This window comes from Salvia miltiorrhiza, chromosome 6, assembly GCF_028751815.1.
Source record: "Salvia miltiorrhiza cultivar Shanhuang (shh) chromosome 6, IMPLAD_Smil_shh, whole genome shotgun sequence".
Taxonomy (NCBI): Eukaryota; Viridiplantae; Streptophyta; class Magnoliopsida; order Lamiales; family Lamiaceae; genus Salvia; species Salvia miltiorrhiza.
The window spans coordinates 19,909,754-19,924,628 of record NC_080392.1 but is presented as its reverse complement, the minus strand read 5'-3'; the positions used below and the strand labels follow the sequence as shown (position 1 = coordinate 19,924,628).

Below are 14,875 nucleotides of genomic sequence, written 5' to 3'. Positions count from 1 at the left end.
TTATAAATTTCTCTCTCCTCTCTCATCTTTTTGAATAAATATATTTCTAATTCTTTTTAATTAGTATTTTATTTTTAATTTTTTTAACTTATTTTTTTGTTTTTGTTTTTCATAATATTATATTTTATAATTTTGAATTATTTTTTATTTTTTCAATATTCAATTCAAATATATTCAATTAAATTTTTTATTATATTTAGAAGTATAATAATTAAATTAGTATTAATTTTATATAAATATAAAAAATAAAAATATTTTCCCGTGCAAATGCTAGTATATACATTAATTAGATGCATCGCAAAATTATTGGAAGTGGTTGGTGGAGGATTTAAATTAAAATTTGAGAAAAAAGCAACTTTAATAATAATAATAATAATAATAGTAGTAGTAGTAGTAATAATAATAATAATAGCACAATTGTATATCCATATTAGCCCAGCCCACATCTGTTTTCTTTTTTTTTTTTTAAATATAGCAACCCATATCATTGGTTTTTTTTTTTTTTTTTAGCAGCCCATATATGTTTTTGTGTTTATAGCAGCCCATCATATCCTCTCTTTGTCTTTGTTGTTATCGAAAAAAAGTACTCTCATCGGCATCCAAAAAAACAGTGAGAATTAGTGCTGTCTAAATGGTTAACGGTCTACCCTAAGCGCGAGTCCAGTCCAGGCCGCTCCACCACTTCGCCGCGCCACGCCGCCGACCGTCTACCCGCCCGTCCGCCGCCCAGTAAGAGTCTTGTTAGTTGATTTTCGAAGTGTTTATTTATTATGTGGAAAATATTAAGTGTATCTTGAATCATGAATCTGATTCGAAAGTCTGATTTAGATGAATCATTTTGTTGAATCAATTAATGAGTTTAGTACATTGGCAGTTTTGGTGGAATCAGTTTAGTACATTGGTAGCAAAAATCATTATTATTTTGTTGAATCAGTTTCCATCAACTAATTGCTGTTTTGGTGGAAAGATGGAAATTCTTGGGGGCAAGATTAGTAGTTTAGTACATTGGTAGTTCTGAAAACACAAAAAATACACACATCATATTTTTATACAGTGCCATACTTTTTTTTCACATCAAATTCGGCGTGTCATAGTGTATTTATTTGAATTTAATTTTTTAAATGGGTATTTTGGATACCCAAATAACCGAATCGGGTAACCGAAGCGGTTATTGGGTAACCAAACTCCTAAAACGGTTCAGGAACGGTTATTGAAATATGGCAATTTCGGGTTCGGGTAACCTAAATTTCGGGTACGGGTAACCGAACCCGAACCGTTCGACAGCCCTACTAAAAACTTAAAATAATAAAAATGTGTGTTTCTAGATCTTAGATTCGTAGCTTTTCTTTACTGCATATAGATCACAAAAATATCCATGGTTATTAACTTTATAATTTTTGCTTCTGCATTAGGCTTTTGGTTTAATATAATACAAAAAATCGAATAAATTGGAGATTCTTACCATAGATCTGCATTAGCTTAGAGAAATGACATGCTTTCCGAAAAAACCCAATCGTACATTTTAGAGATTCGGATTAGACTATCGGGAAACCGTAAAGAATGTTATTGTTTGTTGACCGAACGGAAAGGGAACGATGAGGGAACTAAACGAAAAAATTGGTTTCGTCGAGGGTATCGGTGATTTAACTGGAGATTTACGGTTTCTAGCGGCGGGATGCCGATGACCACAAAAGAATCAAAACCCTATTATTCTCACTTGCAACTGTGATTTGCTGGAATGGTGAGAACTTTGCCAGCTTTTACTTGTTTAAGTAATAATAACAGTTGTTCTTTGTGTCTGTTCAAATGCCTATGAAAACTGAAGCTTTAAAACTTCTAGAACCATTTAGGACGCATAATAAATTTATTTTACTTCTTTCTATATATTAATATAATTTTTTTCAAGTACTCAGTTGATCAAATCCCCAAGAAACCATTGCATTTAATGCTGAACTGCTACCTTTTTCAGTATCTTTTGAGAATAGTTTTATCTCTTGGCGATTCTTAAATTGAATTACAAAGATTCCCTTAAAATTTTATCTGAAAATAACCTTATTAAAAAACTAATCTAGTTAAATCCTATCAAGCTTGCTACATGTCTCTAATACAAACTAAATTTAATGCTTTTGTGTCTTTATTTTCTATTTTTGTCATCGTCTCAAAATTAATATCTGATTCTTTGCACTAATTGCTGAATGACACTAAGTGCAGACACTGAAATGTGATGATTATTTCCAAGCCGAGAATGGCCCTGCCGCCCTGGAGACTTTGGTCACATTTCCTGTTTTTCTATAGATAGACTGACATTAATGGTTTGTTCTATTTGGCAGTAGATGAAGAGGCGGATCAATGAGTGGAAAACTCAACTGGCGAAGTAGATAAACTTGGAGCTGAGTAGCCATAAATTCCAATTTTTATATGAAGTATGGGAGCTTTCATTGAGATATAATAATAGGTTATCAGAATACTTATATATATGATTAGCTCTTGATATTATCTTAAGTTTGTTTCTACTCTTATATCATTATCATTTTTACTAAAATACATGTTGTCTTGTTTCAGAAACTTGACATTCTTGATTTTCTGAAGAGCTTAAAGAAGTTTGACAAAGTAAGTATACTAATTAATATGAAGTTCTGTAAGTATTTATATATTCTCATATTTCTGAATTTTGATACTATTATACAGTTAAGTTTTCATCTAAAGAGCTAATAATTGAAAAAACCTCAAATCATTAGAATTTAACACAAAAAACTGACTTCATGGAGTACATAATAGAACTTACGAAATTTGTCCCAATCTCCAAATAAGTTATAGTCCAAGACAAAAAATAAATCACCAAATCTTGCAACATCTATTCCTTCTCCAGCTTGATACAAACTTTGGCTTTTTTTGTTGGCTTAGTGCAAGAAAATTGGTCTATTAGACTTCTTTTAATGGATCCATCATCAATCCACTCAACCTCATCTTCAAGCTTTGATTGCGTAGCAACAGGAGTCTCTTCTCCAACTCTATCCATAACCTCATTCGAACTCTCCAATATAGGAAATGAATCAGATTATTGGCTGTCCGAGCATTTGGTAGAGTGCGTAGCGATAATTTTAGGATCCGTTGCTAGAGTTGAGACACTATATGCCTTATTAAATGCCCAACCTTCCCCAAAAGGAACCTTAATCTTGAACATAATTTTTTGTTGAAGTAGGGCATGTTGAATCTCTTTTGGAACAGCAAACTCCTTTAAGATAAAAAAGAAAATGCACACATTAATACACCTTAACATGTATTTACGTAGAATATTACTTGTATTGGTTTTTGAAGTAAAAAGAAAATAAAAAATGTACCTCTATTCCTTCAACATTAACTTCTGCGGCTGATTTTCCTATCACTTGCTTACTCTCCCTATCCCATAGTAAAAAAGGTGAACTGCTAGAGTCGTCTGCAACATTTATTATCAACTTATACTTCATTTCTCCCGACTCGCTAAAGTTGCTGCAATACTTGCAATAGAATTGCTTTTCTAATTTCTCAAGTTTCCTAAAGCACTTTTTGCAAGATATATAAAACCAACCCCTTTCTTCGTCAATGTTAACTACAGTACCACATATCCAAAAGCTTCCACCCTGTTAATATAACACAAAGTATTTAACACATATAAAATATTCAGTTTAGAGATATTGTATGTCTTTAGTTGTACCTCTGAATTCTCACAAAGGTCTTTTATGCTTGTCACGGTGACTCCAGTTGCAAGCTCATCAATAACAGATGAACTTATTTCTTGTGAAGTACTTGAAATAACCATAGTGCTTAAGCCGGAGTGAATAAGCCTTGAAATCAAACATGGTCAACAATCAGAAAATATATACACATTAAAAGATGAATATGTCTTCAAACAATAAATGGTTTGACATCAAACAATTAGTTAAATGAAACATACCTCTCCTTGAACTCATGTATGTCACGTATATCTTCGTTCAACAAAATTTTAGTAACTTGGTACCCATTTTGCACTTTTACAACACCTGTGAGTTTAAATAATAATAATAATAATAATAATAATAATAATAATAATAATAATAATAATGAGGTTGCAATATAGTCTAATATATATTAGAAGCACAAAAAGTTAAATTCGTTTAAGACTACTTATTATATTCTTAATAGAACATGTGAAATAGAATTTAACATGTAAAAAATTAAATAATTAAAGCTATTGACTCAAACAAAATAAAGTTAAGTTCAATTTTTAAAGTGTCAACATTGTACTGACCTTGAAACATACTTAGCCTGCAAAGCTGTAACACAATAATGTTGACATCCATTTGACGTTCTTCATATTGTTTCATGAAAATATCAACATAATTCTCCCACAAAGTGCAAGACATTCTGTTACATGTCTTTTGTTTGTATATGTTTCAAATAGATAAACTAAAATCTTACAAAGCGCGCCCCGGAGAGATTCTTCAAAGACGTGTAATCTTTTGTTTTAAAATCTCATGTGAAAATTGTGATTTTCTCTTGTTTTCTAATAGAGAAAATTTGGTGGAGAATTAGAAAATTGGTGTGTATGTGAATGTGGTGCACACTTTGAAGTGGGGAACAAAGACACACCCAATAATTCTTCATTCATCACACACGCTTGCACGTCATTCCACTTCTAATCATATCCAAATCCTCAACTCATTAGAATTTAACAACAAAAAACTGACCTCGGAGAGATTCTAACATTAATGGTTTGTTCTATAGGTAGATTTCAGTTTCAGTTTCAGAAAACTTATAGGTATGATCGCCTTTTAATAGTATCTTAAGCTTTAGCTTGCTGAAATGAATAGGAAAATGTTAATTAGCAGGCCTCTATACAGGTGCATGCTTTTTATTTTTAAGAACTTTTTTTTCTTTTGTCTACATATGTAAGTTGAAACCTGCCTTATTAAATTTGTTTACCAACTTTAGGATTTGAACTTTGGATTTGAATGTAGAATGCAGGATGGTGTTGAAAAAGAATTGTATATGCCTTATGTTCTATATACATGCACTGCTATAGAGTATTGGAATTTAAAAAATTCACGCAGATATTCAAATCATTTCAATTGATAGCATGTATGTAGAGAAGTAAAAAATGCCAAAATCTGTGTGACTTATATGACCAATTTTTGAAAATGAGGCCTGTTGCAATATCAGCAAACTTATAGGTATGATCATCTCTTGATAATATCTTAAGTTTGTTTATAATCGTTAGAATTATATTATTATACTATTATAGGTATGAGGCCTATACTATTATATTTTTTGCTGATAATACCTATATCAGCAATAAATTTTTTTGTAGATTGTCGAGCTAAATCTTTGTCTCTAATTTTGTATATTTGATAATCCAGATCTTATTGGTAAGTTGGTTCTCTCCCATTGTACACAAATTCGTTATTTTTTCGATTAATTATGGTGTAGCAGTGGTAATATACTTTGATTTCAGCACTGAAATCAGTGAGACGGAAATGGACCCGGATTCAGTGAAATCGACTCTTTCTAATTTGGCTTTCGGCAATGTAATGGCTGCTGCAGCTCGCGATTACCAAAAGGTTCCACATCTTTTTTTCTTTTTAGTGGGTTTTTTTTCCCCGTTCAATTTACTCTGATGAATGTCATGCCCTGTATTTCTGCTTCGGGAATTCTATGTGCAGCAGTTTTAGTAGAATTGATGAATTAATGGATGCACGTTGAAGACTATTTGCATATGTGAACTGATGTACTTGGGGGTATATTTACATAATTCTACATTTTTTTGGTGATGTTCGGATTTAGTTTCTGGTATTGTTAAATTGTATGTCGTTCTGATGAGGTATCAAGAACGAAAGAAGAAGTTTGAACATTTTTCTACTAGATGACCATCTCCCCACTTGAATTAGATTAACGGGAGTAAACATTGATGATTTGATTAATTTAGTGAAGGGAAAGTTTTCCTTGTTTTATGGAAAGTGGCAGAAATGTTATAAAGTTCAATTGCCTGATTTCAAATTAGATGTTAAAGTTTGGTAGATTCTACAGTTGAGTGTTGATTTTTGTGGTTTTGATTAAGAAAAAGCATGCATTTTGCTAAATAATTTGTTCTGAGATTTTGTCAATGTTTATGTGGCAATTGGGGGTTCGATTCATTTCAAGGTTTTTGAAATGGCTAGAGGCTTTTAGCTTTGAAATGAGCTTTAACTGTGAGCTGGAATGGGGATTTGGTTGAGTAATTTTTGTGAATAACTATCATAAAGAGGATGCAACGATTGTGGATCTCAATTGCCGTAACTTCCACAGGATTTGCTGGCTCAAGGGAAAGCTAATGCATCAAGCTCTGTTAATAACGAAGTGGATCTAGATGAGCTTATGGATGTAAGTGAGTCTTGCATTTTGATTCTGTTGCTTTCTTCTTCTCTTTATATCTCAACCTTTTGCCATCTTTCTGGTACTCGTAGGACCCTGAGCTGGAGAAATTGCATGCTGACAGGATTGCGGCTCTTAAGGTATCAATCTAGGTGGTTTTTTTCTTCTATCCTTTAAGATCATCTGTCTAGGATTTCAAATGAAATGAGGTAGGGGTTGCCTCTTTGAATTTTATTCTTTTGTTAACTTTCCTAACAGAAAGAAGCAGAGAAGCGGCAAAAATTGACAATGCAAGGTCATGGGGAATATAGGGAGATAACAGAAGGAGACTTTTTGGGTGAAGTTACTGGCAGCGAAAAAGTGATTTGTCATTTCTACCACCGAGAGTTCTATCGTTGCAAGTAATGACACATATTATCACTTATTTGCAATATCTATAAAAAGTGAGAAATATTGAGTTGATATTTTCAATTAGGCATATAATGTTAAGTAAGTGTTGAAGTAATGCTTTACTATATTAGGACTCAATAGAAAAGACAAGCTAAAAGCCTAAAAGAAGGATTTATGGTGCCTCTGTCATCATTGCGTTTTTTTGCAGTTTGTAGAGGTGCTCTTATGAAGATCTTTCAAAAACATGCATTTGTTAATATCTTTTCTTGTTGCACTTCTCTAGGATTATGGATAAGCACTTGAAGTCCCTTGCTCCTAGACACTTTACTACTAAATTCGTCAAATTGGATGCTGAGGTCAGTATAGAAGAGCTTGCTGCATGTGTGCATTGTACCGAAAGAAGCTAAAATTCATGTATGTATCTCATTTTTTGGCAGAATGCTCCTTTCTTTGTTGCTAAGCTTGGAATCAAGACATTGCCGTGTGTCATACTATTTAGGTAATCCTTTTTCACTATTTCTTAAATTCCCAATTATACATTTTTCCATTTGCAAGAGGGATCATTCCATTGATTTATGAATGGCTAGGAATTGCATATTCATTAAGTGGGGAACAACTATTGTTAGTCCGTTATTTGTTTGAATCTCATCATATTCATTCATCTCTAAGTAACTTCTGTGGTATCCCAATGTTGATTATGTCATTGCTGATGTTGAGTTTTTTAGATTCATACTTCTTTATATCCTTGCTACGACGTGCTATGCAATGTATTCTGGACACAGGTTGAGAATAAGTGATGGTGATGAAGAAGCTATTTGTAGGTGGTATCATCAAAGTAAAATCAGGCGATGTCATAAAAACCTTAATTTGTTCAACCTATAAATTCTGGGAGATCACTTGAAATTTTTTCCTCATGGTCACTGATTCATTTGGCATGGTATTAGAAAGTTGCATTGCTTATTATTCAAGCTAAAAATTGCATTGTTTATTATTCAAGTTGAAAATCGCATTGCTTAACATCAAATATGAATATACATATATTCATACAGGAATGGAGTAGCATCAGATAGGCTGGTGGGGTTTCAAGACTTGGGGGGCAAAGATGATTTCCCCACAAGGAAGCTGGAACTTTTCCTCTTGAAGAAAGGTAATATTGTTTTCTGAATCCTGCGTTGTAGCTTCATTTATACACCTTGTTGCAGGTTCTAAACCTTTGTTTTCAGGAATTATCGAGGAGAAAAAACAAGACGAAGAGGACGATGATCATCTTGAAGGCAAACGCACATCAGTGAGAACATCGGTAAATACAGATTCGGACTCTGACTGAGAAGAACTAACAGAGCAGTTTGCCACAACTTCTGTGTAGTGCAGTTATTTTCTGCTTTTCTTTATTTACTGTAAAATTGTATTGCACGCATTGATGGCTGTAACTCTTGGTGTATGTGATGTTTTGTCATGTTTGCCTATCGCGTATGGTTTGTGAGTTGGGATTATTGTATTTAGTACTCAAGTGATGATCAGATATCTATCCGATTATATGATAGTGGTATACATACAACTACGGGGTGTTTGTCTAAAATATAAGTTTATTTCAGAGAGTTTATAAGTTTCAACCCCTAATAAAATGTTCATGAGGGTTTTCAAAATAAAATAAAAATGTTTCATGAGTTTATAAGATGTAATGTCTCAAGAGCTTACAAGTTACAACATGTCAAAGTATTTGGATAATTGAACTTAAATTATAGAAATGAGGGGAAATCTTAGTTAGAGAGTTAAAATTGAAGAAATATGAATTTCAAAGAGTATATGATGAAAACAACAAATTATAGTTAAGTTATTTTTGTAAAATGATTGTTACTTATAAGATTATAAAAAAATAAGTAGAAGTTGTGGAACTTATTTTTCATCGAGTTTATAAGCTATTAAAACTTATTTTTATAACTTATAAGTTTTTTTTTATGAAATAGTACTTTTCAAAAGCTTATATAAGCTCTTAAACAATTTAAGATGCTGGAGTCTACATATGGTTACGCACGTTAATGATGTTTTAAGACTATGTTTATCAGCAATTACCCAACCACCCAAAATCTTTAATATTTAATTTATTTATCTATCTTCCACAATTCATAGCATGATCGAATTTTGAGAATTTATTGAAGTTTGGAATATCAGCAAGATTTGGATAATAGTCTTGAAGAATTGAAATTTTGAAAATTATAAAAAGAATTATTGCCTCGATTCATTGAAAAATAAAGAAATATATGTGGAGAAAAAATGAGAGAATAATTGTAACATTTTATATAAAAGGTATAATAATTGTATCTATATATCTAAATAAACAAAGACCCAATAAAATGGAGACAAGTCCCTCTCTCATGACAAGACCCGATTGTATAATATTGCTGTAAAAGAAATATACGCATATGTCGGTATAAATTTTGACAAGAGAAAACTGTGGCAAAATGCAAAAAGAACAAAGAAAAAGGAAAATAAAAAGTGTGGCTGCTGGGATTCGAGCCCAGGTCTCCACGGCCACAACGTGGAATTCTAACCACTAAACTACAGCCACTTTGTTGCCGCACTATTTCTCATGACAATATATAATATGACCACTATCGGGCACAATTTGATCATGACACTTTTTTGGACGAATTGAGTGTTACACGGACAGTTACGATTTGATTTGTATGATTATGATTATAATTACTCATGTATCACCAATTATATGGTACGTGGCAAATGCAAGTGTTACACATCTTTTTTTTTTACGAAAAGTTGCTACGAACGTGTCAAGTTTGTGGAAATTAATTTCCACAAGCTTAAATTTGATTGTATCCATCAAATATTTCTCATTAAAAGAGAAAAGGTGAACAAGTAAGAAGAAGAAAACGATGGAAAAAGGAATCAATATGATCAAGATATAAACAGAACCACATAATTATAATCTAAGATGATCGAGAAAACATTTTCATAATTCAGTCACACGCAAAATCTATTCCCGGATCGGATGCAGTTGAACCGACGTCGATGATGCCGGAGATTCTCTTGTCGTCGGAAACCAAATGAATCTTTCCAGAAGCTGCAACTTCTCGCGGCTTTTGTATTTTATGATTTAATTGAGCACAAATACAGGAGGTAAAAATGGATCGATTTTACCCCATGAGAAAAATGCATATGTTACATTTACCTTATCATTACATGACAGCCAGATCAAGGATACCAGATGCGCTATGCCCACACTACTTTATTCTTTCAATGTTGAATAGTAATAATGAATAATTAAACCGACAATGCATATAATTTAATCATAATGATTGCCACCATAAAACATTACTTTATTCCCCTTCACTCTGTCTTGTGCGTGTATAAATCTCAACCTCCACCACCACCATAAGCCTCTCCCTATTTCTATCTCTCTCCCTCAAAAATCTATTTTTACATTGTTGTTGAAATCTAAACTTTTTCTGCAGATGAGATTTGAATCCATTCAATGGAGGGCCGATCTCAGATCTGCAACAGCAACACAAAAGAGCATGAATAAAACTCTCATATATATATATATATATATTCATGATTTATAGGAAACATAGATTGTAGATGTATTTTTGTAATAAGTTGGCATCAAAGATTTTGTATTTTTGTATTTTTGCAGTATTTATCAACTGATTCTGTATTTTTGTTGTTTTTGTATTTAACTGATTCTGTAAATAATTTGCACAACAAAATAGTGCAAATGGGAAAGAACATAACTTAGAAACCTAAAATTTCTTGAAATAAAAGTATTTTTTTTTTTTGCAGAAAATAGAAACAAAATATGTAATTTGTATGAGAATTTCGAAAAGAGAACAGGGGCGCACCTTCTTTTCTTCGACAGCAGGGGCAGTTGCAGCGGCGCCTATAGCACCGCCAGTAGGAGCGCAACTGCGACGAGAGCAGCAACTACAACGGCAGCACCGCCACCACCGGATCCAATGTTCACGATGAAATCCTCAATGTTCTTCTTCTCGCATGGCTTGGCGAAGAGACTCGATGAAGAAGAAAAGGCTATGAGAATTGAAAAAGAAGAAAGAAGCTTAAAACTGAGGAAGAACCGTAGAAGAAGAAACAAATAACTAGAAGAAAAAAAAAAAGTGCGGCCGTAATGGAATGGATGAGTAAGTCTAGGGTTTCTCTTATTTTTTTCTTTTTATATTGTTTTTGTGCTTTTGCCTAAGAGACTCAATTCAGAGTATTATTTAGGGGGGTGTATTCATTGTGGAATTTGATGGATTTCTATTGATTTTAAAAGTTTGGGTGTATTCGTTCAAGACTTTTAAAGGTCTGCAGAAATCTGGGTGTATTCGTTCAAGACTTTTAAAAGTCCATATAAATTTGGGTGTATTCGTTCAAGACTTTTTAAAATCATACAAATCTAGGTGTATTCGTTATTCCATTGACTTAAAATCCGGAATGACTTTCATGGATTTCATCCAAAAAATACACACGACGAAATCCGGCCAAGAACCACGAGAATTGAAATCCATGAAGTTTTAAGCGAGCGCTGAGTTCCAGCGCCCGCGGCCAAGAAACCAGCGAGCGCTGGAACTCAGCAATCGTTGAGAGTGTCCAGCGCGCGCTGGGTGTGAGCGGGCGCTGGGTTTGCCATTTGTCTTTTCAAAACCTTCTCCATCTGAACTTGCTACTGCGCATCCAAAAGCTCAGCAGTCGACGGTGATCGAAATCGAATCTGGCCGTTCCCCCCACCAGACTTCAATGGCTGGGTATCCTGCACCGACTCCAGCTCTTTCTGCTCGTCGCCTTTCCCTTCAAATCTGATACTCAATTGGTAGAGCTAAGAAACCGGAAAGCAGAATTAAACAGAGATTCATTCTTTGCAAAAGTATGGAGCTGATAAATTCTAGGTTTTTACTTACAAAATGATTTAGCTCCTTCCATCCACAACTCTACCCAATCCACGCGGATCCGTCTGGATGCAAACACATTCAAGCTAGATATGATTAATCTCGGTCGTATCAACCAAATCACACAAAATTAACAAAGCAACAAAATAAAAAATACGATTTCCTACTGCAAAATCACTCCCCCCACAAAAAAAAGTTCATGATCCAACAGGATCTGACCTCATTCTTACAGTTTCATAAATCCAATTGTTCCTCAACCCAACCGATAATTTGCATCCACGGAATTAAACCATTGAAGAAACTAAAGATGAACAACTCAAAGGAAAATCACCAAATCTGAAGAGGTAACTAACCTATAAATAATTCGACGGAATCAGTAGAGAGGGGATCTCTCTCTTGAACAACAACACAGAAGAAGAGTGGGAGGTGCTCCTCTGTGAAGTGTTAGTTTTGGAGGGCGTGCATGAACAAATGAGTTGAGGAACAATCAATTAACGTCTGGGTTTCCAGCACTCGCTGGAACTCAGCGGTCGCTGGGTTTCCAGCAGTGCTGGGACTCCGCGGGCGCTGGTTTCATGGAATTCAATTCCAAAATTATCCCGTAAAGTCTTCGAAAATCAGTGAAAATCGGGGTGAAATCCACCCACGAATTCTTTGAAAGTCGTCTGGAATCTATGTGAATTCCATGGACTTTTTAAAGTCTGTGGAAATCCACAACGAATACACCCCCCTTAGATTCAACCAAATCTTGAATGAAGTTCAATCCATTTCCAAAGACAAATACACTAAATGAGAAATCAACCTGAAGATTCTACGAGCACTGCCACGAGGAGAATGGCAGATCTACTTAGTCGCTCATCAGCATAAGCCCGGATTCAGTCACCTCCCGACAAACAAGCTTTTCTCCGATCTCATGGCAAATGAGTTCAACCTTATGAGAAATCTTGGAAACAAGAAGGTTGGAGGATCAGACGAAGATGGTCCATCAACCTCAAGAGGAGTAGCACTGAAAGCCTCAACAAGAGAAGGCAAGAAGCAGATCAAGGAACCAACGGAACTCAACCCTGAGGACTTCTTCAGTCAATATGCTTTGTTGACTGAAAGATTCAACAAGATGGAGTCCAAGTTCAGAAAGTACAGAAGGTTCCACAAGCAGCACTACAAAGGAAAGGACAGAGAAAGCAACTCCAGACATTCCACAGATCGAAGCGGAGAAAGGAAGTCAGCCGCTTACGACATCAAAGACATGGAATGCTTTGGATGTAGAAAGAAAGGGCACTTTCGAAATGAATGCCCTGATCTGACTCAAGCTGAGCGCAGAGAGCTGAAAGCTAAGAAAGATCGCAACTTTTCGAAGAAGAAAGCGATGGTTGCTGACAATGCTGATTCTTCCAAAGACACATCAGAATCATCCGACTTCGACAGTTCCAGCTCAGACGATGAGAGCCGAGCTCTGATGGCCAATGAATCAGAAAGCGTGGCTGACAACAGCTACGACAATGGAATGAACGGCTCAGAGGTAATCTCTCATTCAAAAACTCCTTATACTGATAACTTCCTGATGCTTTCAGGTGACCACTCAGAATCTGGAGATAGCTCATCCGATGAAACTGACGAGTTTGATCAGCTCATGACTGATCACTGTCAGTTGAGAAAAATGTTCAAAGATCTCCTCAAGCAGAATCAGAAAATGGACAAGGAGATCAATGATGAACGAGCTAGGAATCAGACAATCATCTACTTTCCGGATTAAACTTGTCTTGATCAGCTAATCATGGAGAATAGCCGACTGGAGGAAAAGCTCAGAATCTCCAACTCAGAATATGAGAGAGCATCTCATGAGATCAAGAGGCTCAATCACAAGCTGGAAGAAACAGTCAAGAACTGCATGATGCAGTCTCCCATGATGAGCAACTTTCCATCGAAAGGTCTTGTTAAAAGCATTGGAGGAAAGATTGCAGCTGACAAAGGAAAGAAGATCATGATCATTTCAAAGGACGATCCTTCTGAAATCACAACATCAGAAGAATCAAGAGATCATGATATGGATGAAGTTCACAAACGCAAACTGATGGCAAAATCAAATGTTCCACCTCCACGGAGCTACAGACGAGCAAATGAGGCCCCCAACCAGATCATCTTACTGAGAAGACTGGAAAGCAGATTTCAGTCAAAGATCGAGGAAGGAACATCAGGAATCAAGAAGAATCTTCCTCAAAGGAGGCCTCCAACCAGATCATCTTACTTAGAAGACTGGAAAGCAGATTTCAGTCATAGATCGAGGAAGGAACATCAGGAATCAAGAAGAATCTTCCTCACCAGTCCAGGGGGAAGAAAGGCCACATCAGTCAGAGACTGACATCGGTTCAGTTTCAGAAGGAACAACATCCATGGAGACCAAACAATGTTGAGTCCAGTCGAGCTAAGCGACATCCATGACAACAAGCAACTGGACATCAAATGACTCATGTCACACGACATCAGTCAAGTCTCCATAAGTCTGCAAAGACTCGAGTATCTCAAGGAAGATACTTCGCCGAGCAAAGAAGACCTCAACCACTCATCAGACAGAACTCCGACAAGAGTGAGGCCTTCAAAGGAAATTCTCAACAGAAGAATGCTCGTGTGCCAACTGAAGCGCCAACAACGTCAGTCAGACGATCAACAAAGCGCAAGAGATCAGCCAGACCAATTCTGAAGCAGATATGGGTTCCAAAGGGAACTCGAGCTAACATCGAAGGACCCAAATCTTGATTGGGTGCCTGAAGCAACTCTTCCTTGCAGGTCAATGTTAGGAAACACAAAAGGAAGGAAGAGGTTAAAGCTTCAATCAGAACATGGTATCTGGATAGTGGCTGCTCGAAGCACATGACGGGCTACAAAGAATATCTATCTCAGTATGTTGAGAAAGCTGGATCCAAAGTTGCATTCGGAGACAACTCAATCGGAGAAACAAAAGGCTACGGTGTGCTCAACATGGGTAACACCAGTATCAGTAATGTTAGCTTTGTTTTTGGTCATAAACATAATCTGTTGTCTGTGAGTCAATTTTGTGACAGCGGTTTCACAGTGAAGATCAAGAAGGATGAATTCACTGTTAGAAACAATCAAAAGAAGGTGGTTCTGAAAGGATTCAGACAAGGGAGTTGGTGGACGTCGCCAACCACCAAATAATTCCTGCGGAATTACCAAAATAAATTAGCACAATGGTAAGCAGG

At 35.4% G+C, this 14,875-nt stretch overlaps 1 protein-coding gene, 2 long non-coding RNA genes and 1 other non-coding gene across 20 annotated transcripts; 1 reads left to right on the top strand and 3 right to left on the bottom strand.

Moving 5' to 3' along the window:
• Window positions 1-525: 525 nt before the first annotated feature.
• On the top strand, window positions 526-8,314 carry LOC130990380 (thioredoxin domain-containing protein PLP3A-like). 17 transcript variants are annotated; one of them, XM_057914605.1, is made up of 12 exons: window positions 540-729; window positions 2,331-2,455; window positions 2,563-2,610; window positions 5,327-5,384; window positions 5,471-5,576; window positions 6,301-6,375; window positions 6,459-6,506; window positions 6,625-6,767; window positions 7,040-7,112; window positions 7,194-7,255; window positions 7,806-7,903; window positions 7,980-8,314. In XM_057914605.1, the coding sequence occupies exons 5-12, from the start codon at window positions 5,493-5,495 to the stop codon at window positions 8,081-8,083; spliced, it is 687 nt and encodes a 228-aa protein (XP_057770588.1). In that variant the 5' UTR covers window positions 540-729; window positions 2,331-2,455; window positions 2,563-2,610; window positions 5,327-5,384; window positions 5,471-5,492; the 3' UTR covers window positions 8,084-8,314. The 17 variants fall into 17 exon arrangements, with proteins under 17 accessions (XP_057770589.1, XP_057770587.1, XP_057770592.1 ...); XM_057914607.1 differs by having other exon boundaries at window positions 5,309-5,384; XM_057914613.1 differs by having other exon boundaries at window positions 548-729; window positions 2,334-2,455.
• A 939-nt stretch (window positions 8,315-9,253) lies between these two features.
• Window positions 9,254-9,325, bottom strand: TRNAH-GUG (transfer RNA histidin (anticodon GUG)). The gene has a single exon. It is a non-coding gene; the product is annotated as a tRNA-His (tRNA).
• A 562-nt stretch (window positions 9,326-9,887) lies between these two features.
• On the bottom strand, window positions 9,888-10,900 carry LOC130990379 (uncharacterized). Its single transcript, XR_009090953.1, has 2 exons — window positions 10,614-10,900; window positions 9,888-10,266 (listed from the first exon to the last, which is right to left on the bottom strand). It is a non-coding gene; the product is annotated as an uncharacterized LOC130990379 (long non-coding RNA).
• A 562-nt stretch (window positions 10,901-11,462) lies between these two features.
• Window positions 11,463-12,167, bottom strand: LOC130990378 (uncharacterized). Its single transcript, XR_009090952.1, has 3 exons — window positions 12,011-12,167; window positions 11,670-11,722; window positions 11,463-11,587 (listed from the first exon to the last, which is right to left on the bottom strand). It is a non-coding gene; the product is annotated as an uncharacterized LOC130990378 (long non-coding RNA).
• Between the last annotated feature and the right edge of the window lie 2,708 nt (window positions 12,168-14,875).